We start from the raw sequence: 27,993 nt of genomic DNA on the forward strand, positions 1-27,993 counted from the left end.
GGTTGCTTGGCCCCAAGAGGCAGGTCACTGAGCTCTGCAGCCCAGCATTCCAATTCTCCAAAACCTGGGAGGATCTCGGTATCCGGCGTTTGACCAGGCTCTCTGGCCGCGTAGGCCCAATCTGTGTCCTAGCCCTTAAAGAAGTAAGATGATTTTCATGGGGAAACGGATTTGCTTTGTTTGCTTTGGTCTCTTCCAGCTCAGAAGTGACCTGAGCACTGCTGAGAGGGCCTGGGGGACCCTGGCTTTATTCTAGAAACTAGGCTAGTTAAATAAGGCATTGTCAAGCCAGGAGCTGTCTTGGACTCTTGGCAAGTGTGTTAACTCAGTATGAAATAATATAAACAGAAAAGAACAATATTCCCTGTTTTCTCACTCCAGGCATATCAGGGGCTGGGGCTCAGTATTCATTTGGGATGGGAAAAAAAGTAAGTTCTGTGTATTTCAAAGAACTTTAGCTTTGAAGATCTAAGGAGTGGGGGGGCTGCCTGGTGTGAGGGTTCCAAATGGTACCTACTGTGCTCTGGGGACTCAGAAAAATTGAGGAACAGTAACAATCCTTAGTGAAGAGAAGGAACTGCATAAAATACAGCATTTATCTCCTTTCAGGCACAAAAACATATACACAAGCATATACAAAAACCACATAACATTTACACATTCTTCTTCTGGGGGCTCTACAAATGTTCCCAGTCATTATTCATATTAATGAATGTGTGTTCAGTTTCTAAACTGCTCAGCTTAAGAACTCGAGTTGAGATGTTCTAAAAAGTAAATAAGCCGGCTGTGCCCACCACAAAGGGCCCCGAGCCGGAGCATGCAGGCCCTGTGATGGGGTTCCATGCACGCGGGGCAAGCCTGCATGCTTCCGATCAGCCTCACCTCTGCGCTTTGCAAACTGGAATTCAATCTTCCAGCCCCCCTGGTTCACAGAGATGTTCTGAGGATGAACCGAGTCGTATTTCGTAAATTCTGGGCACGGCACGGAAGGGAAAAAGAAAAGACAGTGTTACTAACCCACTGTCACTACTCCCCCCACTTCGGGGAGCAGTCAGTCCTTGGGGGCATTTATCAACCAGCAAGGCCACACCGCGCTCCCCCGGGCCATGTGAGCCCGGGAAGAAAACTCTAGGAGGAAACTGTGGATAACACTCGAAAATGTGTACAGAGAGTCTTAAAAATCTGACACGGAGTAATGCATTCCAAGAGAATGACCACCTTGCTGTTAACTATTGGTTCATAAAATAATTTAATTTACGTATGTGAATCTTAGAGAGTACCTTTCTCATAGGATTTTCTTTAAGAAAAACAATCTTCTTCAGTTCACCATTCTTAAACTTCCCCCCACCCCCCTTCAGGGATACTTTATTCTCTAGACTTGCCAAAGAGCTGTTTCCTAATACATCCTAGAGAATATATGATTTCATTTTTCCGCAGATGCATTTCTATACACCTGGTATTTCAGTTATTTATTAACCATGCCTAGTTTTGTGGTTTCTCGCTTTATATCTTTAAAGTCATTAAAACTTAATAGGGGAATTAATCATAAAAGAAATCTATCCAACACAGTTGCCAACCACTTTTTTTTTTTCTAACTGACATCTTTAAAATGTATTTGAATGTTATTTATTTCATCACACCCAGGGAATAAAAAAAAAAAAATAACTTGCAGCTTCCAAGTTCAGAGAAAGCATAAAAATGTGATTTACTATTTATTGTACAGTTAGGCACATGCATACTATATACTGCATGTTAATCTTCAACGGGCTAAGTTTAGCAAATTTGACAACACTACTGTTTGCTAGTGAGGAAAAAGAATCGACATCTGTTCTCCTCCAGATATGATTTCTTCCTGGAAGGAATCAGAAATACGCCCAGGCCTTCTCTTTTCTGGGTAAACTGATAGAATGCAGGCTGTTGAAATGGACAGTCAAGCCACAATGCCCCCTGGTGGTGAAATGATGCACAAACATTTGTAAGCCCTTGCACCTAGTTGAGTATTTTTGAGAGAGACCTAATTTTTAAGGATGTGGAAATTTTCTTTTAGTTTTACAAATGCAAATGCAAAGAATATGGTGCGCTGATGGTGTTCTAAATAAAAAAATAGTCACTTTGCTGTTAGTGAAATTAGAGGCACATTTATTTAAACCACCTTGATCAAAGTATTTTTTCTGATAAGGGATTATATTTTAATTTCACACTGAAGAACTGGAATATAGGAGAAAAAAAACAGAACTGCAGCATATGTACTTTTTAAGCTAAATTTACAAGAGTGGAAGAACTGTCACCAGATACTTACAGGTGGACCTAAGGGTCTGTTAGCTTATTGTCACTTGAGTTAAGATGGAATGAGAGCAGATTCCAGATTTTACCAAGGGACTGAAGACTCCATCTTCCCATCATGCTCTCAGCATGCACCTCTGATAAGAAGCTTAGAGGGAATTTCCTCGGGTCAGACATAAATAGTGATTCTCGGGTTCCCTTAATCCAGACACACATCGCTTGTGAATTAGGCCTCATAAATCTCAAAAACGGACAGGAACACACGAAAGGCGATGTTGTCAAGAGGCTGGAACACACTAAATGGGAACGTGTGAAATGTGGACTCATTAATCATACAAACAATACCGACGCCTTGCAGTAATCAAGGCAAGCAGCACCCTCCTTTCTCGGAAAGCAGCTCATTTTACCTCTTGCGATCTCTGGAAGCAGGGAGGTCCAGGAGAGGGATTGTCACTGCAAACCCTCATCACCTGAGAAGCTGAGCCGTTAACAATTCAAGGTCATACAGCAGGTGCTGAGTGAAAACTCACCCAAGTACCCTGGTCCCCTCTTCCAGAGCTGGTGCTTTGCTAACAATGAATGCAAAACATTTTAAGACACTTCCCTGATGTCCTATAAGATGCCGCTAAGACATGCCATGAAAGGGTACTGTAATATCCTAAAGCCCAGGGATACACGTGCTCACAGCAGCATTAATCATAATAGTCAGAGGGGCGCCTGGGTGGCTCAGTTGGTTGAGCAACTGCCTTCAGCTCAGGTCATGATCCTGGAGTCCCGGGATCGAGTCCCGCATCGGGCTCCCTGCTCCGCGGGGAGCCTGCTTCTCCCTCTGCCTCTGTCTCTCTCTCTCTCTCTCTGTCTCTCATGAATAAATAAATAAAATCTTTAAAAAAAAAAAATCATGATAGTCAGAAAGTAGGAAAAAACCCAAATGCTCATCAGCTCATGAACAGATACATAAAATGTGGTATATCCATATAATGGAATAGTATTCAGTCATAAAAAGAGAGTACTTCTATAGGCTACACTGGGGATATACCTTGAAAACACTGGGCTAAGTGAAAGAAGTATCACAGAGAGTATGATTCCATGCAGACAAATGTCCAGAATGGGCAAATCCATAGAGACAGAAAACAGATTCATGGTTGCCTAGGACTGAAGGAGGGGGCAATCGGGATGACGGCAAAGGGGTGCAGAGTATCTTCTTAGACTAATGAAGTGTTCTAAAATTGATTGTGGTGATGGATGTACAACTCTGAATATACTGAAAAACAGCGAACTGTACAATTTAAATGGACCAGCACTATATGTTAGTAAAGCCGGTTTTAAAAAGAGGATACTGGAGGGCTAGGGGCAGATAGGCCCCACAAAGCTCCAGGGCATATAAAAGTGTCCTGTGTGAAGGAAGAAAAGGACAGAAAGTAGAGGGAATGGTGTCAGATTCCAGAGAAGCACCCTAGAACCTTGGGTCAAGCTGGAATCCCAATCCCACTTTTGCAAAGAGGGAGATTTGACCCAACTCCACAGTCCCAGAAACTTTCTACATAGACTCCAGAAGGAATTATCTTTCCCCAGATCCCAAAATCTGATGATGAGGCACTTTGGATTGCAGGAGTTTTTCAGCCCTCACCGCCCCCCACCCAACCAAAAAATAAGAAAAAGAGCAACATCCTCACCCACCAGAGATCTGGATTTAATTACCCTGGGGCATCACTATGTCTAAAGAATTTCCCAGGTGATTCGAATGCACAGCCAAAGCTGAGGACCACTGGCCGGGAGAAAGCCAGCAAAAAAGCCAGAGTCCACTGAAAAGAGAAAGCTGGGAAGTCTGCTTTCTGTTTCTTCCCATTCTTCCATGTTCGCATCTAAAACCCCACAGATGTGTCTACATGTGGCCCCAGCAGGTGGGACGTGGTCATCCTGGACGATTTTCGCAAATAACGCCGAAGTATTTACACAAACAAAGACATCTGAACCAACTTGTCTGCTTTTTTACAACAGGTAGGCACTGTTCCAAGAGACATTTCATGATACTAAACCCAAAACCCAAAACCAAAAAAAAAAAAAAAAAAAGACCCAAAGTTTGTGTCTAGGGGAGAGTGTTTATGTTCAAAGTTCAGAATTGTGTGGGCATTAACTGAGAACCTCAATCACTAGCACTCAGCTGACCCTGTGTCTCACCCAACATTCTTCACTATGGAGTGAGTGCCTAAGGATAAAAGCCTCCCCCCACCTCCACCCCAGCAAGGCTACACATATTTCCCTTTTCCCGGGCTGGGTTTTAATCCAAGCTAAACATTAGTAAACCTGAGTGTGGTACCTGCATCACTCACTGCCCAGAGAAAGAAACACACTGGCTTTGAATTCTCTCTTTTGGAACTACTTTGAGCCAGAAAATACCGACCCCGAGCAAGCCCAGCACACGCGTTGCTGTACAAGCTCTCTCTCCGGGTCTGTACTGATCAATGGCAATTTTGGAAAACATTGCCTGAATAATTCATCGTAGAAAAAAGCTTTTGGATTAAATGATATTACTGGGGCTTCCAGCACAAACATACATGTGTTCCCGAAAACTAGTCCAGCTGGAAGGCTGTTCAGAAATAATCAAGATGACACCCAAGCTGAGCCCCCCATTTTGTAAATTGCAACGAGTCGTCTACCCACCCCCGGTCACACAAAAATGCTCAGGTGTCTCAGGCAGGTGTTCCAACAGCATGTGCCTGGCACATCTTGCCACGGTTTGCTCGATGTGGTGAGATCCTACCATGGTCGACTCAGGGAGGCAGCATACAGTGTGTTTAAAAAAAAAAAAAAAAAAAAAAAGATGAAGGGAGAAAGAAGGACAGAAAGGATGGGTATGCTTTGTGCAGAGTAAGACTGAACAGCAGTGGGGACGATTTAATTTAATCTTGGCAAGTGGAACGCAGACTTAACACCCACAGTAAATGCCAAGCGATCCATACTTTTTTTTAAAGACCCGTCTTTCCCCCACTGCACACACAATCATGCAATTAGTACTGCCCTGCATCGAAGCCGTAGCATACCTAGGCTGACAAACCTGCACTGAAACGTCCCCCTTGGTCCAACGTGGGCTCCCACCCTGGCATCACACGCCAAAGCCCTCAACGTGTGTTCATCATCATTCCTGCCTGTGTTCCTGGTTTGTTGTTTTGTTTTGTTTTTCTTTCCCTGGGTGCAGAAACCAGGTTCCGGCCCACTTCCTCCCCCATCCGCCCCTGTGCCTCCTTTCTAAATGACTCAAAGCAGAGAGGCCTCGAAATGGTGAGGAGCATTTGGTACTACTTAATCCTAGTTAGCCAGGAGCAGGAATATCTATTTATAGCACATAAAGATGGAATGTAAGGGAGGGGCCCCATGGCACGAAATTCAAGTTCTCAGCATCCAGAGACAAAGGGACCCACGTTGCCTTGAGCTTATTTTTTTCACTAGTTCATTCCATAGATGTAGTTTACATTGGCTTGTGTCAAGCCCTGTGCTGGATACTGGAGCCACAGGTAAAAAAATAAATAAATAAAACCCAGTCCTTACTCTTGAAGAGACGAAACCTGGTGGGAGAAAAAGTCAAATGCATAGGAGTTACGAGTAATGCACTGATGGTTGCTGGCCAAGGAGCTCTGGGCCACCATGCACGGAGCCCTTCCGGAAGCAAGCATCATGGACCCAGAGGCAACACTTAGTGACCTGCAGTCTCTGCTGGTTACCAAATACAGGAAATCCCCATGAGTCCTCCCCCTCCCCACCCCCGGTCATTTAGAAAGGTTAAGGAAGGTGAAAAGTGAAGAGGCAAAACAGGGGCCGAAAGGAACAAAAATAGAGACTATTCCAAAGGGGCTGGGAGACAGCCAGGGGTTCTCCATGAGCCAAGCCCATCCCGAAAGACGGTGCCATGTACTGTGCTAAATCTCAGTCAGAAGCAAGTCGAGATGGAAAACAGTGTGTGGCTTGTGGCCTGCCCCAAGCAGAGCAATCCCAATGAGTCTCACCCCCCAGACTGGACACCTCGAACTACTAAGAGACAAGGACGCTCACTATTTTTCACATGGAAGGACAAAAGCCCAGATGGTTTTCATACTTAGTAAAATTCAGTTTTAATCAAACTCGGTTAATTATTGACTCATCGAGGATGAAACAAGAATAAAATCATTTTTGCCTTAAGCCAAACTATTAAGAAGTCTCATATAGTTAATAGACTAAAAGTCCTCCGAATCTTTCCTTTAGCCTTTGTAATAGTCAGTCTTAACTCCATCATTATTGTGCTTATCGCTCAATGCCAACAAAGGGGATGCAACTGGGGAGGCTGTGTGTCTATCTGAGGGAAAAAGGATGTAGGATCGCCAAAAACAAACACCTCTGTGCTTTTTTCACTGCATCAGTAAAACAACGTAACAGCCCTTGTGAATTTTTCTTATCATGAAGAGCTCCCAATTTTTGTGGGTCACTAATTTCCCCTTAGGGCAAACGTGCTCAGGCCTTTCTGGGCCTCTGCCTCATTCGCGGCCCCAGCATCATAGGTAGTGCCTCCCAGTGCGAAAGGCTTTCTTTCATCATACACTTTGTGCGCAGCGCACGGGGAGTCGGGAAGAGCCGTGTTTCCTGGCAACCCTGCCCGGAGGTGGGGCAAAGCCGGGCCTCCTCCAGCCCGTGCCCCATTAGCTCCCAAAGCAGAAGGGTTGGCCCCATGAGTGACAGAAGGATGTTTACCTAGTAATGAGACTAAACCACAAAGTACACGACAGAAAGCCTAACCAAGTTCTTTTTTTCCCCTTTATGTTGACAACCTTGATGATTTCCTTAAAAATGTCAAATTCCCCGAAAAATATGTTTTTCCTAAGTTTTAGTACCTCTAGTATATAGTCTGCCTTTGAATTTTTTTTCAGGGGGTGGAGGGGAAGGTGAAGGGGCATAAAACAACACAGCCTTGGTGAAAATCAGCTAAGGGTGACATCTCTGGGCCCAGCCACTGTCCCCATAACGTGGTCCTGAGCATTCACACCGTGGGACACTCGCTCATCGTGAAAAATGCTTAGATCCAATCACACAAGTATTTATCAAACATACCATAAGGTGTGGGAGGAGCAATATAAACACACTCTTCCGGCTAACACACCAATTAGCCTAACGCCCATTCACTATTCAACAATCACTGCCATTGGTATAAACCCAAACAGACCCATAGCTCGAACTTATTTGACTTCATGAATGCAGAGCTTATAAACTCAGACCTGAGAACCAGTTGCCTTTGCCCGAGGTTTCTCCTAATGGCCAGGAGCAATGGTAAGGTTTTACAGGTGACGGGAGTCCAGCCCTGGTTATAACTTAAGAACGAGTCATCGATCCTAACCACTCTGGTGGGGATGCTGATCGTAAGGAAGGCAGTGCATTTGTGGGCCAGGGGTTATATAAGGGAAATCTCTGAACCTGTCACTCACACTAAAACTGCCCTAAAAAATAAAGTCCAATACAAAACAGAAAAAAAAAAATCTCAGAAAGGAACACATTCTGAATAATGTCGAAAGAAAACCTGTTGTCAGAGCAAAAGATGGGCTCTTCTTATGGATCTACAGCTTCAGGGAGCCGCATGGTCCCGATTCCCCAGTGCGTATGCCTCGGTGTGTCCCCAGTCACCCACACCCCGAGCCTGAGCAGCAGCTACCTGGCCGGGGTCGACGGTCACTGGATGCCAAGGTGAAAGGCTGATTCACACAGGGAGCTTTGGGCCTTAGCACCTGATGTGCCCACAGCACCCTGCACACTCTTTCCTGACCACGCCTTCTTCCCAAGTTTCCTATTAACATCGTTCTTGGCAAAATTCAGCCCCTTTGACTTCTGAGTACTTAAACATTCTCCTTCTCAGTGGCTTGACAGAGCTGGGAGGGAGACAGCTGGTGAGTGAGGACGTCTGTGGTCAGCAGCAACCTCTCTCCTTCTGCGAAGATGGCCCAGAGGAAGGTGGGGGGGGGGGGTGGCTAGAGCGAAATGGCCAAGTCTCGGGCCCGAGCTCCTCAGCCCCCTTGGGGACAGCCAACACAATCCCATGGTGCAAAATGAAAGCCACTGTTGTGGCCTGATGTAGCGTGTTGTCAGCAATATGGTCCTGAGAGGCCTCTGTCAGTAGAAAACCTGAGACTTGGCGTGTGTAGCTCATGTCCTCACCTTTAACGCCCACGTGCCCGAGAGGGAGCAAGATGGACAAACCCATCTGTCACAACACGCCCACGGAAAATGCAGCGGTTGCAGAGACGTACAGGCCTCCCTCAGGTTATGAGTGTGGCCGGGTGAGTGAACCGGGCCCACAGTCTATGCCAACCACCTGCCAACAGACAGGATTCGTCTCTTAAACACCACTCTCCATTCGCCACAGATATGAAATTCTCCAGTGGGTGTTGAATACCACAGGACACCTTGGCATCTGCTTTGCCAACGTGCCCCTTATTTGTATGGGACTTTAATAAGGCAGAACACCAACGATTAACTACAAACGTGCTTGATTTTTTTTTCAGCAACAGGGAAAGGACAAATGAATGGGAGAGAGTATTCCTAACCCTTCTGAGGAGAGACATCGTGTTTCCAGCAGTCAAAAGGGGTGACGGGTGGATGGGACTAGCATTGAGGACTCTGGGAATCTGAAGAAAAACAAGATGGGGAACGGCGGGGGGCAAGGGGAGGACGGGTGACCAGGGAAGCTGAATCACACCCTGTGGAAAAGAGTCCAAAAGAAGTATGAGCTCTAATTGGCCAAAAATTATGAGACACAAAATGAAAATCCGTAATTCAGCTTAAGACACCCCATCAGGGGTTTAGAAGAGTTTGTGGTTTCCCATTTAACCCCTCCTCTCCTAGGGAATTTCTGAGAACCGTGTATTGATTTTGATTTTTTAACTACAAAGTAATTTGAAATTATGAAAGTAATCCATGTTCATTAAAAAAAAAAATCGAGGACACATTGGTCTACAGTAAACCATGATCATTTTCCTATGGCTTCCTACCCAAGCCCCACTCCCCGGGGGTACGGCCTGATCAACAGTCCGCTGCTCATCTTTCCAGACCTTTTCCTGTGTGTACACAGATGCATATTTAAAAAATGATTTTTAATTAAAAACAATACAAATCAATGAAACATCTCTACTTTGCAATATGTCATGTCCAAGAGGCCTGATCTCCTGGGCTCAGCCACGGAATAAAGACACCTCCGTCCATGAGATGGTGGTGAACTGAGTTGGGGCAAAGTACCTAAGGAGGAAATAACAAGCCTCTCTAAGGACGGGCCTAAAACCCTCAGAATCGGCTGTCACCATGCAATGGACATCAGCCTCTCACTCAATTGACAGGCCTTCCTCCAGCTATAGGATCCTGACTGCAATTACAGGAAAAGCCATACCATAAAGATGGGGGGAGGAGCTAATTGATGAAAAGTTCAATGTGCTGACTCAAGGACCTATGGCCAAGCCTTCAGTTTCTTTTCCTCAAAAAGCCACTGATGTACAGCCCATTAAACCATGACCCTGCAAACCCAGGAGATGAGGTTATTTCCAGGCAAAGCACATGTGTGAGGCTCACACACAAGACTCCTGGCCTTTGCATCAGAAAGGTCTTTGCAGGGCTTCTGCCCAACAAAAGACTTTGCAAGAAGCAGAAAAGTTATTTGTTGCTGGCTTTGTTTTCTTTTGTTTGCTTATTGCTTTATGTCCCTTTCATGTTTATTTATCAATCCATCCAAAATGCAAAATGAAAGACTTGGCCTTGAGTTCCAGACCTCCCCTAAGCCTCTGGTTCCCAATTCTGTGGCCTTCCAATCACCATAAAAGCCAGAAATCCAGGCCCTGCTCAATAAGAAAGTGTGCCATTCATCTACACAAAGGGTGAGGAAATTAAGGATGGCCACTCACCATGCAGTGGGTAAGGACACAGACTTTACAGGGTGCATGCTCTTGGCCTTGTTACTTACTTTCTATGTGCCTCAATGTTCTCATATCAAAAATGGGGATAGGATCGTGTCAAGGGGTTAATTTATGTAAAATGCGCAGAAAAGGTGCCATGTATTAAATACGTATATGCATATAAGGTGTTAGCTGTATTTATTATGTGGTTTTTCATTGTCATGTCATTAATGAGAACTCATAAAACAAATGATTCTCTTTAAACACCCCAAAGATACTTTACAAATAAGCCAACTGACACTGTGGCAAGAATGACCTAATGCAATTGTTCTTGTCTGCTATAAAAGGAAATAATGAACACATGCATCAATTACCCACAGCAGTGGACATAGCTTGATGTAACAGATATGTTCCTGAAACGTCACATGTGTAAACCAAATTATACTTCCAATGAACTGGGTAAGCTTGCCGCTGCAATGGATCTTGCAATGAACCCTTACTGTTCCAGGGAAGCTTCCAGACCAGAACAATGCTAGCCACCTGTTTCAATATGCAAATGCTTAACATAGGACATTTTCTTATGGCTGGAGAATGAGCACCAGACCTGGGCAGACAAGGGAAATAGGAAACTTATATTATTCCATTAGTTAACTGGTTCAAAGTTTTTCAGACATCTTCCAGAAGGAAGGCCAAGTTCTGACAGGAAAACATCACTGGGAATCAGATTCCCAAAGGTGTGACCAGACCACTGCACAGGGGGCCAGTCTGTACTCTGCAGGAAGAACTGGGATGCTTTTATCAAAGCATCACTTTGCTAGGATCGTAGATAAGGAGTATCTCCCACACTGACTCCATGTGATTAGTAATGGTTACTTAGAGCAGCCTGCTGAGCAGGACTGATTACTGATGTCTGTCACGGGTACAGGACTTGGGACACCAATGCGTGCACACCGCGTACTCACCATTCCCATACTCACAGCACACAAGTGTTCAACATATGAGGGATAAAGTTCCTGGTTATTTGTCAAAAGATTACAAACTGAGGGAAAAAAACACATTTTGATATGATGATGCATATTCTCTCAGAACCAATTACCTCCTGAATTATAACTCTGTAAGTTACTGCAAATCATTCAGGGCCCATAAATACCACAATAAAATTTCCCTAAGCCAATATATAAAGAAAATCTCAACATAAATCCAGTCGCACTTGGGAGGTAATAAGGGAACATGAATCCTGTAAACACCTCCTAGTAATAAATCTTGGGCTATGACCCCGAGGTCAAAGGTCAGAGCCCATCTCTTGCTCTCTGTCATGGTTCTAGATGTAGCCAAGCACTCTTATGTTATACAAAATCAACCCAACGTGGATTGGACGTTGAATATATTTGATTTCAACACACTGGGTTTTATATATGATGATTAAGGTGAGGCAAGGGAGTGACAGGAACAGGCTTAACTGCTAAACGGTCACCGAGGTGGTCCCTCCAGTGGACAATATCATCGGTCAATTTGCCCAATGGCTAGTGGATAAAAAAGAAACAAGAAATAAATGACTCAATGGGAGGACACATACACCTTCAGAAGACATGTTTTCTTCATGACTGTGTGGCTGATAACAGGTGCCTCTTTCCATTTCTACTGACCCTGGGCTCAAGCCTTCCCGTTCTGTGCTTTGGGGAAGTATCACTTGCTACACTCAGATGATCCAGTTGCAGGGAGACAGCCAGGTGATGGTGTTAACCAACAGCAAGTGGGATGCAGCATCTCAGTGAAAGATGGAAAGGAAGCACAATGGCTGGGGGGGGTGAGGGGGGCGGGGTGCTTGGGTCTCCAGAGGCATCTGGTGCTCCACCCCCCCCACCAAATGACTGTTATTCAAAATCACTTCTTCATATGCTTACATTTTCTCCTGGGGTTTCAAATTCAGCCCTCATCTTCCAGCTTGCAAATAAAGAAACTCCAGGTGTGAGTCAGTGATTCCGAGTTTGATTGGATTCTGTAATCACTCCCACATACATGCAATGCACCCTCTTATACTTCATAGAAAACAAGGCACTGAGCACCATTAGATCTTAAACACAGATCAACATGAGGGAAGGGAGAGAATTAAATTCAACTATTGTTCACTGAGCACCTAGTAGGTGCCTGGCCAGGGTTAGAAATGGAATAAGGCCCAATCCTTTTTGCCAAGGAGCGAGTCATGCGGTGGGGAAGATGACTGTGTGCCTGGACAAGCATGGCAGGGCTGTACCCACTGTGTCAGGGTAGCACCAGGGAGGGGGTGACCAGTTGTCTAGGCGAGTAAAGCTCTGGGAAGGCTTCATGGAAGATATGATGCCAATAACTGGGTTCTGAAGGATGGACAGGAGTTTGCCAACAGACAGGGTGAGACCGGGGCGAGGGCACAGCTAGCACCAATGAGTCAGCCTGGTGACCTTAGCTCAGGTTGGCTGAGGCACCAAGTTGGCCAGTGGAAGGAAGGGGAAGGAAAGGGGGCTGCAGCAGGTGCCTGGGGCCAGGTAAGGGATTCGTGAACCAAGCCAAGGAGTTCACAACGACTCTTTTGCATGGGCTCGTAGTAGTTTTATGAGCTCTTTTAATGAGTCCTGTTTGGCAGTAGGGCAAATGGTGATGGGGGAACGTTCTGAGCCACTGAGTTCACGGAGTATCTGAGTGCTTATATTGGGGAAGAGAAGTAGAAGGTTACTTGGTAAGGAATCCCCATACTTGAGGAGTCATCATACTTTGCTGCAGGATACGGAACTGAGGGCAAAATGGTTGGATGTTCCAGTGGGTGCTTTCCAATTCAAAGAAGGACATCTGAACTATTAGAGGGGCTTCCGTTTCATTTGGCCTCTACACAATGTCAAAAGGCCCTGTCTTATCTCTCCTCTGCCCACATAAGCCAGAAGTCTGAAACTAGTCCAGTGTTGGGAACAACTGAGCGTTCAGGATCTTCTTGTGGAGAGTGTAAATCAATTTATAGGCATGACAGCGATGAGCACAAGACAATTCCACCAGTTGTGAGAGCCAAAGGAGCCCAATGTGGTGACTGAAGACAAAGGGAACCACACAAATACATGCACATTAATAACAGACCAGGTCACTTTAAGAGAGACTAATTAGCCCTGAACATTAGTATAATGCCAAGTTATTAACATGTCACACACTATCAAGTACTTTCAGCATGCTTCTATTCGTTCACGGCTGATGATCACTGTGACCACATATTATCACCTAGCTATTTACCTTGTGTGTCCTTGATATGGAAAAGTCAACCCAAAATAAAAGCACACCCACACCGTAACCAAAAAAAAAAATTTTTTTCCCCAATCTGAACAAAGCGTTTAGTGTAAAAATAAACAGAACTAGAAATTGTCTCTAATAAACTAATATTAGTCTCCCCAGAGGGTTAATTATGTCGCTCTGTATTTTAAGAAGAATGTAAATTGCCAGTTTCAACAGATGTTCTTTTAAAAGAATTGGTTATCTGGGAAATGATGGGTCTTTGTTAGAGCTTACCCCAGCGGAATATAAACATTAAAATCATCCGACTATCTGTGAGCTCCCCCTTCTCCAACGACTGCTACCCACACCAATGATACACCCTTTGGTATCAGCAGCTTTGGTGACAAGGGCTCCAGCCAGCACCGTGGTCTCACATAGCACACAACCTGTTCCAAGGATCCCTGAACTCCCCTTCCATGTCGTGAGGACCCCAGGATGGCACCTTCCCATCATCACAAGCCCCAGTTTGGGTGCTCAGCCCACCGTCATTTCCATCTGAGTCTTTTACCCTGGAGAGCAGGGCTGTGCGCTCGCAAAGAACCAGAGTTAGAACTTTTCGGAAATACTAGTCCTTTCTGGATTCAGTTTAGATATTCAAACATGTAACACACACACGTTACACACATGCATGCATACATACTTGATTTCTTCCAAGGGAGGAATGAAACTTCAAGCGTCACTGGAGAAGTGGTTAGAAGAAAAGAACTCAGAAACCTCCCTACTGCTTTCTCACAAACGGCATTTTGTAGATACTGAAATGTAATGTTACCAGGTTCACAGAGTGAGGGCTCCAGCTTGGATATCTGGCCAACCGAAGACAGAAAACGCCCTCGGCGCAGCAGTTCATTAGTCCACGTTGAGTGACCGCCACCAGCCCGGGGGCATGGAAAGAACACATGCGCTCACGTAGCGGCCCACTGTCATGTGTGACCGCCAACCTCACCTGACCTAGCTTCATTATCATCCTGGTTAGACTCGCCTCGCAGGTAGGGAAACTGAGGCTGGGCACGATTAATGACTCCTAGGAAAACATAACAGAATGTACTTTTGCTATTGATCCACTAGTAACAAGCATGAAATCTCGTCTCAGCCAGAAAGGTAAGCAGATAATCACTGATCTCTTTAACTGTTTCTGAAAGGGCCCACTCACCACAGGATTTAGGGGAGATCTTCTGTCCTACTGGGGGGGGGGGGTCAAGGCAGCCTGGTGCCAACAGGTGAGGGAACGTCCAATGGTAGTAAGACCAACAGAACAGCAGCAGTGGGGATCGTTTACCCAAGGCCTCCTGTGGAACACAGCTGAGAAGGATGTGAACGTTCATTATTTAACCTGATCACCCAGCTACTCTGCCATGGAGACATCCTTATGTCCACTTAACAGCTGGGGAAACTAACACTCAGAAAGGTGAAGTCAAGTGCTCCTAAGTGACCCACAAGGAACATTCCAGCATTTGCCTGACTCACAACTTGCCCTATTTCATCACACTCACTGTCTCAGATGCTGCCAGATGAGCACAGGATTCCCAAAGCGACCCCCACAGCAGCTCCAGAGGCTCTCGGAGCAGCTACCTGAGGATCCAGGGGCAAGGCAGGGCCAGCAAGGAATGGATCCCATCATGTTCAGATGCCATACCGGCAGATTCAGCTGGAAAACCAGAAAGCCCTACGTCTGCAGAGGAAAACCCAGGAAATGTTCAATCTCAGCCCTCCTGGGATGGGAAAACGGGCACCACTGTGCAGGTGAAACATGGCGCAATTCCAGGGGCACCTTTCCCCTAGACTAGGATATGAACGGTGCCACCAGAGTCCAGCTGTCAAAATTTGCTCTGCTCCTGGGAGAGAGCTTGGAGAATCCACAGAGCAATCCCAAAATCCATTCTGCACTAACTGCTGAGACTGTGTCAACTTGAAGGATATCGGGATAAGGAGCATCCTTTCCCATTTCCCCTCCATCCCAGCCAAGGGCAGCAGGAAGCTCCACAAGGCACACTCCCAAGGCCGCAGGGAGAGAGCTATGTACTCCAGAGCTCAGACACCAGAGTGAGCAGCACTCTGAGAAAGAAATGGCCAGCTCCACCCACTCTGCAGGGCCCTTTTCTGATCATGTCCGCACTTCTGATGGAACCTGGGGGATGTGGGCTAGTGGCCCGAGTAGAAACACTGCTTTTCTCCCTCCAGTCTAGGTCCCCTGGGCACAAGTTGATTTGGTGACATAAAGTTACTTTATTCCTAATTCTAGTCATTTGCGGGGCTAGAGGTTCCTGGAAATGGGTTAAACGCAATGAGACAATCTCTACTTTCCCTTTCCTGAACACTCTAAATAGTTAGGAACAATGGCTCTAGAACGCGTGTTTTGCCTTCCTCCCGCCAGAGGGCATTTGGCAATATCTGGGGGCATTTTTGGTTATCCCTACTTGGAAAGAGGGGTTGCTACTAGTGTGTAATGGACACAGGACAGGAATACTGCTACACATCCTAACATGCATAGAACAGAAGCCCACAACAAAGAATGATCCGGCACTGAATGTCAACACTGCTGAGGTTGAAAAGGCACCCAGGCTACCAGGAGCTTCTGCAGGAACTGTCAGCTAACAGGCCAGCCATGACTTTGAGTTTTCCAAAACCTGAGCTAATGGTGGTCCTGATGTCCTAATGCCATGCAAAGATATCATATTAATGATATGCAAACGTGTGGGCTGGTCCTTAATAGATCTCATTAGTTCGGATTAGTAGATGGGATGCAGAGTTGTGCCAACAATTCCCCGAGGCTCAGCTCTGCTGACGCATCTGTTTTGGGGGCGGGGGAGAAGAATAACCACATCCTTGCTTTAGTCATTCAGGGAAACCTAGCACCTGTCTATATCAACATGTTCGGGATGGGGAAAAAAAAAAAAAAAAAAACCTGGGAAAAAAAGGGGGGATAAATTATTTATCCAGCATAAATATTAAAGAAAATTGCAAAACACAGTCTGGTGTCACCGTGCTGTTGTTACAGAATCATCTTGTTACAGCTTCTGGCAAAATACTGTTGTCCTCAATATCAGTACAACAGAATCGTCTGGGATGTACCAGTCAGGGTACATGTGTCTGCTTGCTGTCGAGGACACTTAGCAGCATGCCAACCGGCTCGTCACACCCCAGCGGAAAATGGTGCAGGGATGCCCTGTACGGAATGAGCCTGAATTAGGAGCAGATCAGGAACTTCACCCGAACCCGGATGCAATTTAAAACTGGCAGTCAGTCAAACACACGGGTGCGCTGCAGCCGGATCTGACCGACTCCAGAGGGCCACCTGCTACATCTCCAGGAATCCGAGGAACGGGTTGTCGGACACGCCCACCGTTAGACGCTGAAGGACGTGAACTCAGGATCAGGTAAGCTCTAGGAGAAAACAAAGCAAGAAACGCTGAAAACGCAATCCCTGCGAGGGATCACAGCGCGCCCTTGTGTCTACCGCGTCTGCGCAGTGCGGTAACCGCAGGGCGTACACGGAACGGCGCGGACGCGCACCGCCACGTCCCGTAACTTCCTGTCGCGCGTGGCGCCCGTACGCGGCGGTCGGCAGCGAACGCTGACAATCCGAGCCGGCCGCCCTCCGCGAGAGCCGGTTGTCAGCCGCTTGCCAGCACAGCCACGGACCCCTCTCCCCAGCCGAGACGCGGGACACACGGAAGCCGCATTCACGAGGGGCTTTGGTTTTCCAGTGAAACGTCTCTTGTTCAAAGTTTAGCAAGCTCTTTACGGCAGCTACTCGGGCTCCGAGGTAACCAAGAAGTTTAATAAGTCTGTATGATGATAATTAAACACTGTAAATAACTGATCTGCTGGAGCTTCCTGGCTGGCCCGTTATGCCTTTGTAGGAAAGTGATCCATGCTGACATTCTGAATAAGGTTGGCAACGTAAGTGCATGAGGAGTAGCGGGGGCAAGTAGGTTTGCTCTCAATAATGTATGAAGCCCCACGCTGGGGAGAGGGATCCTCAGGAAAGCGGCTCCGTGGCAGTCTGTTCTTTCATCTGGAGCCGGCTTCGAGGCGAAGGTGCTGCCCCGCATCAGAAGCACAACTGCTCGCCTGTGAGCAGATGTCCTTCACGCAGTGGGCAGCGCGCTTTCAACGCAGCTGAACAAATGCACGCCGCAAGACAGGCCCCGCTCACCGTTACCGAAAGAACACCGTATATATTAATTTAGCAGGCTGTTGAATAATGCTTGGAAGGAGGATTTATGAAGTAGAAAAATCATGCGGTGAGGCAAAATGACTTTCCAGCCAAATGGGAGGAAGAAAGGGGGTTTGGCTTCTAGGGAGGATCAAGTGGAAAGAGCCTAAGAGAATCCCACCCCCAGAGAGAAACCCGAGGCGGGGCGACACCGAGGTGTCAGGAATGGCCCAGTCAGGCAGGCCCGATGCAAAGTCATAATTTGCCATCCGCTCCCCAAGAGACAGTGTTTAACAAAACTGTTACAGTCTGGTTACAGCGTGCAGCTGAGGGAGGTTGTGCGTGTGTGGGGACACAGGGTATGTGGGAACTCTCTGCACCAGCCACTCAAGTTTGCTCTGAGACTAAAACTGCTCTAAACAATAAAATTTATTTTTTAAGAAGTGCATGTAGCCCCAAGCTCTAAATTCAGTTGACTTGTTTCCCTTCTGCTTGGGAACCCGCATGGAGTCTTCCCATAGTTGCCCCAGCTTACTTTGTGGGGCACGCTTGGGTGTAAGGCAGCCCCACTCAGCTGCTATTTTGCACGTCTGTGCTGGGGTGCTGGGGTGGTCAACCTCACCGGGGGGCAGAGTGGAGCACGGGTCTCCTACAGGCACACGAGCTGTGTGGGGGGAAGCGGGCACCCTAAAAAGCCAGTGGAAAGACTACCCCCCAGGAGGCGGCTATTCGAGAAATGGAGACCCTTCAAATTCTGCCCTCTCTGCCCCCATCCATCTTCCAGAACCCTGATGCCAGGACAGCTTCAGCAAACTCGATCATTTCTTTGAGGCTGACAGAATTTGGTCCACTTCCTATGTGTCATTTTTTGGGGGAATAACTGTCTATTTTACCTAAGAAAAGTAAAAGTAACAATCTGCTGAGCGAGCCCAACCTTTAAAGCCCTGCCTCCACTTCTGCACACAAATACTGTTGTTTTTCACCTTGATAATTATTAAATTGTGGTGTAAAACCCAACTTCTGCTTAAGTATGCGTGATTATTAGAGTACAAGTCAATTGTGGATAACACGCAGATATAAATGCAGCTAATAAGTCTTACTGTAATGATTAATCAATTTATGAATACATTATTTAAACTAATAGCTCAGGTAGGGTATCTTAAACAAGTTGCAGAGGACATCGACCAATTCAAATACCAGCTGCCGGATCAATAGCAAACTGTAAGTAAACTCTGGGGAATAGGTATACTTGCAAAAAAAAAAAAAAAATTGCAAACAAAAGGGTCTTGGATGAAGGAAAATCTACAACAATCTCAATTTTTTATGACAAATGCACAGCACTTTATTATATGTCAAAGCTTAAAGGGAAAGGTAAAAAAGTGTATTACTACAAATCCGCGCCCTTTTCATCCTATGTAGCCGTAATTGAGGGCAGCTCATACAAACATACGTTTACACAAACTTCTGCATACATTGCAAATAGAATTTATTAAAGTTAATTCTGATTCCTTAGAAAAAATCATACATTAGGTTCATTTCATCGAAAGGTGGCATATTTATTTATTTATCTACAAATGTCCCTTTGGGGCATTTGGGGGCAAAAGATGGCATATTTGCTTATTTATCTACAAATGTCCCTTTCACAGGGAAAATAAAAATTATATATATATATATATATATATATATATATATATATATATATATATGTCTAAAAGGTAAGAGTAGCAATTTTCCTGAAAGGGGCCCATGTTCCAAATGACACACCAGGGCACACCTGCTCTGTTAGAGCCACAGAAGTCCCCCAACTGAGAACCACAAGGGGGTTTTTGTGAGCCAAGCAAACCCTAGAGTTTTAGCTCTCTCCCTTTCCCGTTTTTTTTTTAATTAAGACTAATTAATGTGAGTTTAATAAATAAACCAAAAGGGCTTTGATTTCCAAAGGTGTGATATTTTATCACAGTTACAAGTGATGCTGCATTTTAAAAAATTAATTAGTTATCTTGTGAGACCAGCCACACATTATTGAGTAAGTAACAGCGGCTAAGTGAAACAGATGAAATATTGGTAAGCGATGTAGCCCACAGTATAAGTATGTGAAGGAGGTCAGAGGTTAATCCCTATTGATTTTCCGAGTCTGCGTACAGCACCGCTGGGAGAGGCCGGTTCTGTTGGCAATCAGCTAGCACAAATACATTATAAATCTTACTGTCCACCTTCACTGATCAGTGCCACTTACTTCCTTCACTAAAGACCATTAAGAAACTACTGGGAAAAAAAAATCTACCCAGATGCAGGTAAAAAGGAAAGCATTTTCAAAGTCTCCTATGTCAGAGAATGCTTTGCACATGGAGGACTTCCCTGAGGCACACTTCCTGGGGGCTGGCTGGTTTCTCCTGCAGAAGGGAACATGCAGAAACACAGAGCATTTTTCATACGGCTTCAACACCAAATCAGAAACATCAAAGTGGCTTTCACATTTGAGGGCTAGAAAAAGTAGAATAAACGGAAGGAATGAAACACTGATGTCAACGGAGGCATCTCCATCTTGGTTTTGTGTAATTTTGGCCTTGGCACAACCTTGACGCTAACCAAGAGTAAGCTTCAGTGACCCTCAGGTTCGCGGGCTCCTCCCAAAATGCTGCACCGGAATGTTTCACCCTTTCCCAAAGTGGTCCCCCGACATGCATAGCTTCTGTTCCCACAGACCCAGGATGCTCACCACCAACCCACGTCCAGGAACATCTATGAATGGCCCTTTCTTTTGCAGGCCTTTCTCTTAACAGAGGGTGCCATCTGTCTCCTGTGGGCCTGGCACTCTTTCTGGGTACAGCAAAACAGATGAGTAAAATGGGGTCCCTCCCCAGAAAAATGAAATGCATGTTCTTCGTCAGACCGCTGACTCTCATACAACATGGTTCTGAAAAACAGTCTTGGTGCTAATGGGGGCTAGTTGTGCTAACAGGCACTTTGTCACTGACCAGCCGTGTGACACTGAGCCCATTACTTAACCTCTCTGAGCCTCCATTTCTTCACTGTTAGAAGTGAGGATAATAATATCAGCCACTTCACAGGGTGGTCGGGACATGAGAAATCACATGCAAAGCACTTAGCACAGGGCCCAGTAAGCATTCAATAAATACTGGTTAATTAAAATAAAAACAAAACAAAACTGTGGAGCTATTCGACATTGGAAAAACCAAGTGACCTCTTTCACCTCTGTCTCACTAATAGGGATTACGGAATTCTGATGTAAAGGAATATAGCACCATCTCTGCCACCAATCCATCCAAACAGATGTGTCATATCCACCTACTTCTCAGAGAGGGCATTGCAGTAGCAAGAAGGTTCTAAGTTATTATTCGTGAGACATACTCTCAAAAAGCATATGGAAACGAAACATAACAGAAATGCACATGTTGGATATGTCAGCATTAACCAGAGATACAGAGGGAGTTAAGAAATCTCGGGGCAAGCGAGGGTTCCCTTTTGGCACAGAAATTATATATTTTAAAGTGCCAGCACCAGAAAGACGAATGGGAAAGGTTCATAGATACATGTTATTTCTGCACAGTTTTTACAAACACAATTCTCCTATCACCTTCAGAACACACACACAAACTTTCTCTCTCACACAAACATGCACACTTCCCCTGCCCTGAGCAAAAGATTTGGCATGCTTGAAAAAGTTCTGGGGAATATTTCCAGAATGCAAGGAAAACCTCTATCTTTGCAATTTTCCAGACTTCTGTCAACTAGGCTCAGTGCAATTATGTACCAGTGTCAGACTGTATTTAAAAAAACTTTGGATACCTTCAAATTAAGGGGTGGAAGGTGGGGAGAGCACTCCCACAGTTAATGATAAAACAAAGGCATACCCAGCAAAGTTCCCTAAGCCAAAACTAAGCCAAGAGTCTTTGTTTCGATGTGGTTTTTTTTCTCCTTACAAAATGGCTTTCATTTCATAATTTTCAACTCTATTAAAAGGATGTTCTTCTGGTAGGCAGAAGATAAACAGAGCAGGACCCAAATGAACAGTGAAAACCAAAACAGGCAGAGACCACAGATTCCATTTAAAAGCTTAAAGGTTCCAGACTGTTTTAATTGTGCACCTTTACCAGGAGGAAGAATTCAAGACAGATACTTCAGTCTATGTCTGTGGCGTTTACTTATAAATCATAAACTTGTGTTCTTCTATTAGCGATCATCACCAGGAATGATACACAGTGAGAATTACGCTCATCATTAAAAATAGTGCCTGGAGTTGTACATCTCTTTGTGCTAACTTAGATTTTGGAGGTTTTCATTGATTTCTTCTGAGATCTGATCAAATCGTCATTGTGTTCATTTTGTAACAGATGAAGGGCTCATATTAGGAGGAGCTGAACTAGCAATGATGCCATTTTTTTTTTTTTACTGCTTGCTTGTATTTGCATTATAAATACTAACTTCAAACATGGGTCTCTTTGCAGAAATCTTTTTATGGCTTTTGCTCATTTTGCGAGGGACGCTTTAGTTCAAACCAGATAATCTAATGTCTCAACCCATTTAGCTAAGCACACATGGGAAACCATGATGCATTTTCCAATGTTGAAAGTCCACAAGGAGCAGAGGCTCTGCCATGACCTCGTGCCTAGGGAAATATCCAGTCTTACTTCAGAATGCCTTGCATTCGGCCCCTCACTATCTGAGGTCTGGGGAGGGCACCCATGTCAACATATCTACGCAATTTTTGTAAAGATCAATCTTCTTAATTGAGAGCCTATATCATGTGGCAGTTAAGAGGAAGGACCAGGAGCTGGACTACCTGAGTGGAATCCCAATTCTGCCACCTCTTCACTCAGTATGCCTGTGTCCTCATCTGTAAAATAAGGATGACAGTACTACTTCATAGGATACTAGAAAGGATGATATATGTAAATATACGTCAAGTCCTTAAAACAGTAGTACCTACCACCTGATACATGGATGGAGACATTTAATAACACACAGCGGAATTTAATGGATAAGTGGAAGTTGTAATGTTTTCTTTTGGAACCCTAATGGGTCATTCTTCACACGCTGGAGACTTCTATTTAGAGCAGTGCTATCCAATAGAGGGCTCTGCCATGACAGCAACGTTCCGTATCAGTACTACCAAATATGGTAGCCACTGACCTCATGTAGCTACTGAGCATTTGAAATGTGGCTAGTACGGCTGAGCAACTGAATTTTTTATTTTAATTCATCAATTTTAATTTAAATAGCCAGAGGTGGCTAGGGGCTATCATACTGGACAAAGAAACTCCAGAAGCTGACTATTGTGATACTCTATAAAACGTAGCTCAATCCTGTAATCCAGCGGTTGCCTCAGATAAAATCTGGCTGCTTGGAGAAGATTAAGCAAGCCTGCTTCTGGACTCTGAAGCCAAGACAATCATCACTTCTAGCCTCTCAATTCTCTTACATGCCCCATTTTCTTTGTCATTGCCTGTACTGTCTTCAGGAAGGGGCAGTGACTGGGAGCGCTGTTGGGTCAACGTTATTGGAGGCCTCTAATTTGTGCTGGTTGGGCTTTTCCTAGCTCAGCTTGGCTCTGGTTCCACGTGTAGAATTCTGAATCCTGCCTCTGGCCACTGTCCAGGCTCCTGGGCCAGACACTTACACCACTTCACTTGGTGCCCTGGCCCCTGTCCTCAACCTGCAGATGACTACCCACATTCTACAGATGGTTCTGTGTCAACCCTCCCTATGACAATGGCCACACAATTCTTGGGAGGCAACCAGACCAATGTCAATCTATTCTAGGGAAAAGGACATGTCATCTCCATTTTTACCAGGTAAAGTATCTTCTTTTATACTGTCAAACCACGAAGAAGTATTTCTCTACAGCAATGTTAGTTTCATAAAGTCCAAATAAACTAGAGACATAAGTAAAAAAAGCTTTCAACATTATGATGTATGTTATGGCACAAAGCTGAGTAAGCCCAAGGCTGAGCTGGGTCTCTGTTTCCCTTTGTTAAATTTATTTGCATACGTCTTTGTCTTCCCCACTAGATAATGAGATTCTTGAAGGCAATGACTTATCCAAATTCAAATTCATATCCCTAATGTCTGAAGTAGTGCCTGACACATAGCAGGTATTCAATACATATTGGATGGGTGGATAGATGGATGGATGGTGGATGAATAGTGGGTGGATGGATGGATGGTGGGCAGATGGATGGATGGATAGTTGAATGGACTGATGGTGGATGAATAGATGGTCAATGATGGATGGATGGTGGGTGGGTGGATGGATGGATGGTTGGATGGACTGATGGTAGATGGATAGGATGGTGATGGTGATGGATGGATGAATGGTAGATGGATGGATGGATCGATGGTGGATGGAGGGATGGTGGTGATGGATGGATGGATGAATGGTGGATGGATGGATGGACGGATGGATGGATGGTGATGGTAATGAATGGATAAATGGATGGATGGAATTATGTAGTGCTGAACCGTATGTTAATCCAAACAGAGAGAAAGGAAACAATTCAAATACTTTGCCCTTCTTACCAAGATTTGGGTTTTTTTTTCTTTTCTTTTCCAAATACTCTTACCTTACTGGAAACAAAAAGAGCATTGCTAAATCCTACTTATGCTTTAGGAAGGCTGGATACCCAAGTTTGTGGCTCCCACAGCCATGAAACTTATGCTCCATCAATCCTAACAGGCTAGTAACATCTACAGAATGTCAAAATGAAAGGAAAAAAGAGGCCATGATGGAAACATCAAAACCAAATGAAATACTGAAAATAAGTTAATGACATTACATTATAGATTCAGCTTACTCAGAAAGGACTTGTCCAAGGGAAGGAGAGAAAGCGAGAGAGAGAGAGAGAGAAACACACCTCACCGCCAGAACCAGCTGTCTAGTTTGAACTGGTAGATTGCTGAGCAAATAGTGCATGCATGTTCATAGGTACCAGAGGAAACTGAGCACCTTTGGAACCAGCATTAAAACTCTCTCCTGCCAGCGAGTGCAGTGAACCAGTAACTCAACAGCCCCCTCGTGGTCTGGAAGAATTAATACAGCTTCTGAAGGGATGAAGGTTCTTCTTGGGGTGGGGGGTGGGGGAGGACAGGACATGGGGAGGGGGCAAGGAGCCCTATGAGAGGAGGGGGATACCACCAAACCATCTGTAAAGGTGTTCCACTCAGCCCTGTTTTGTGATGGGAGGGCAGTACTTTTTCCTTCCAGAGTGTGAAAAGGAACCCCAGTAAATACGCCTGTTCAAACTCACACGTGCTTAAAGAAGAAACAGATCAAATGAGCTCAGTATTCCCATTTAAAAATATCATTTAAGGGAATTTTAAGCTGTCTGAGAAGATGGATACACTGTGTTTGTTTTCTACATTAATGAGCTATAAAAAGAATGGAATAGGCCATAAATACAGTATTTTGTAACAGCCTTTACTAAAAATGCTACTACTTGTGTTTATCATTTATATCCTTGTATACAACCTCAAAATTGATTACACTTTAAACCGTACATAACTTGCTGTGTTTTTCATTTTGTGCTATACTACAAACATTTTTATAACTCAGTTAATATATTCCATATTTTGTGTTCTTATTGATTATGAATATTTCTTTAGGGGATTTTATTGCTTTTAAAATAACAAATGTTAGGTATTAAAAAATAGAAAAACCTACTGCAGCCTTTATATTTTTCTTTCCCCTGGTAATTCTAATACATACGTTTTAGCACAAATATAACCAGAGTATCTTTCTCTGTATCTTTTGTACTTCCCCACACTAAAATTAAAAATTTCCTAATATAGTGCCTAGTAAAAGAATCAGATTTGTCAAAAGGAAACCCACCATTTAATGTGTTGGACTTGAATTCATAATCCTTTCCTTCTACAATTAAAAAATTAAAGTGCCAAAAGATTATCCGCATGTAACATGATGGTTTTACATCAAGTATATATTATCTTTACTAATTGCCATTTCCATTTATAGGCTGAAATATGATTTATATATATGATATGATTTCACTATTAATTATCAAATTGAAAAAAATAAAATCTCACATTATAAATTCTCTCCTGGAAATTAGTTTTATTATTTTTTCCATAATCCTATCGCACAAGCTGTAAGTGCACTGCGGCATGAACACTTTAATTTTTCCAGTTAGTTTTAAGCAAGCCCAGAGGTGAGGTTTAATAAGGATCAATGGCACTTTATCTGGGACAGGGCCTCTTCACAGCATGCAAATTACACAGTAACACTTAAAAAAAGAAATAGATTTAATTAAAAAAAAAGTAGAACCACAGGCTCTGGAAATTCAATTAAAGGATTTATGCAAAGGTTTGCTAGGTTTTTATATGCAGTTACTGCTTACATAATGAGCTTTTCATATTAAAAATCAATAGGTAATCTAGACTAGAAGATCATCCCCTTAAATACATTTTTGAAATCAATTTGAAAAATAGTCCATCAACTGCTTGTGACTACTCTTGCTGCTTCGATTACACTAAAAGCAATATTTAGATTGTAAGACGTGCTATGGAATATCTATGCTTGGATATTGCTTTCAAGGGCTCTTATACTTTTGAGTGCCTAAGATGATCACCTAGTAATTCAAGATTGTGTTAAATGTATAAATAATTTATTTAATTACTAGCAAAAGCCTACAGACACAACCCTGTAGTATTTATAATGGTTACATGAAAGGAAAAAAAGAGAAAAAGGATGTGAGGGAGGAAGTGAGGGAGGGAAGGAAAGGGGAGATGGAGGCAGAGAAAGAGTGGGGAGATGAAAGAAAAAAGAACACAACCACCTCTTCTGAATTAGTCCTTTTGCTTTCTCAATTGCCTATTGTGTGTTGGCTACTTAGCACTTGGAGATATGCGTTTCACTTTAAAACTCATTTAGGCCTTCAACTATGGAAGCAATTAGCTAGCGGTAACTTAAGCCGACTTTCCATCCTCTGTGATAAGGGGGGACAGGTCTTGGAATGAAATAAAAGCCAATGGTCCAATTTTGTCCAGTAAATTCACAATCCATCCCTCCCAGCCACGATTTCACTGGATTTGGTAACAATTAGAAAACGCGAGACAGGTTTCCATGGGCCATTCCTGGCAAACTGGGAGATGACACTCATGGAGAGAGAAATGAACTTTCATTTCATCAAAATGAAAAGCACGGCTTAAGTTATCCCCATCCAGAGTCAGCCTTGTAAAAATGGCCCGAAACTTGACAAAGGACTCATCTATAACAAAATGACTCTTTACTCTCTTCTGCAAGACTCTGGGAAGAAATAAGCAAAATATTTACAACACCACTTTTATCCATCTACCGAAAGCTCCCATCTCAGGAAAGGTGCTGGTGACATGGCCAACCTGGGTGACGGAGGAGAGCCCGAAAAAGTCTGAGGATGTCCCTGTGCTTGGGACACAGGGTGCGTAAGACAAAGACAAAGGTCAAGTATGAGACGGATGTCTGAGCTTCAGGTGCTGGGCACTGACGTTTCCAACAGCACAGTTGCGCATATATCCTATTACAAGCCTGCCTGCCTTTGTGATGTGCCTACTGCGATGTTGAGGGAGATTTGAAGGCCCAGGCATCCAGTATCAGTGAACCCTCCATGCATGTACTTGGCAGGCACTGGTAGAATGCCTAGCATTCACATTCTAAACTTCCTGAGTTTCTTCCTTAAGAAACAATTATCAAGGTCCCAAAGTTTTCCATTATTTAAAAATGGACAAAGCCTTCTGAAACGGATAGCTCTGAACTGTTTGGTGCTGGAGACACGACGGCCTTGGTTTATGAACTATGAGGCTGACCAGGTTCCCTCTGGTCCTGCTTAGTAACTCCATCGTTAACGCAGCCGGTTACAGGCACGGAATATGCGGCCAATCCTTTGCAGTGGTGCTTCTACATGGCTGGGTTTTAATTCGAAATATACATGGAGACTGATTTTACAGTGTTACTTTTTCCTCTTTCAGCTTTGATTTTTATCAACCCTTGACCGATGGAAGTATAGGAGCCTAAGAACAACCCTGTGCCTAGCATAACTGCCGGCTGCCGTGGGGGCTACAAAGACGAATTCAACAGATCCCGCATGCTGACACAGTCGATATTTCTGTGCATGCCAAGTACTCTTTTTAAAAATGTTATTATGTATAAGAAAGAAGAAGCAAAGGAATGGAAGAGAAGGTGTACCTCGATAACGTTATGCTAGGTCAAAGAAGCCAGTCACAGCAAGAAGCACGTATTACATGACCCCACTTACATGAAATGTCCCGGATACGCAAATCTATAGAGTCAAAGAGATGAGTGGTGGTCTAAGGCTGGCGGATGGAGTAGGATGTTGGGAGGTGACAGCTAGGAGG

At 44.4% G+C, this 27,993-nt stretch overlaps 1 protein-coding gene across 5 annotated transcripts in view; it reads right to left on the reverse strand.

Moving 5' to 3' along the window:
- The window catches only part of WWOX (WW domain containing oxidoreductase), a 945,663-nt gene that overhangs the window by 601,659 nt on the left and 316,011 nt on the right, over window positions 1-27,993 (reverse strand). The window contains exon 9 of one of the 5 annotated variants that reach the window (XM_064580419.1): window positions 14,134-16,853. The exons of the other annotated variants lie outside the window; for them this stretch is intronic. Coding sequence (XP_064436489.1) covers window positions 16,815-16,853 — 39 coding nt within the window. The 3' untranslated portion in view covers window positions 14,134-16,814. Of the gene's footprint in view, window positions 1-14,133; window positions 16,854-27,993 lie in introns of those variants that run through there. 5 annotated transcript variants of the gene reach the window in all.

The sequence above is a fragment of the Mirounga angustirostris genome, unplaced genomic scaffold (assembly GCF_029215605.1).
Source record: "Mirounga angustirostris isolate CCGP_5_RB_7025 unplaced genomic scaffold, mMirAng1.0.hap1 SCAF_16, whole genome shotgun sequence".
Lineage (NCBI taxonomy): Eukaryota > Metazoa > Chordata > Mammalia > Carnivora > Phocidae > Mirounga > Mirounga angustirostris.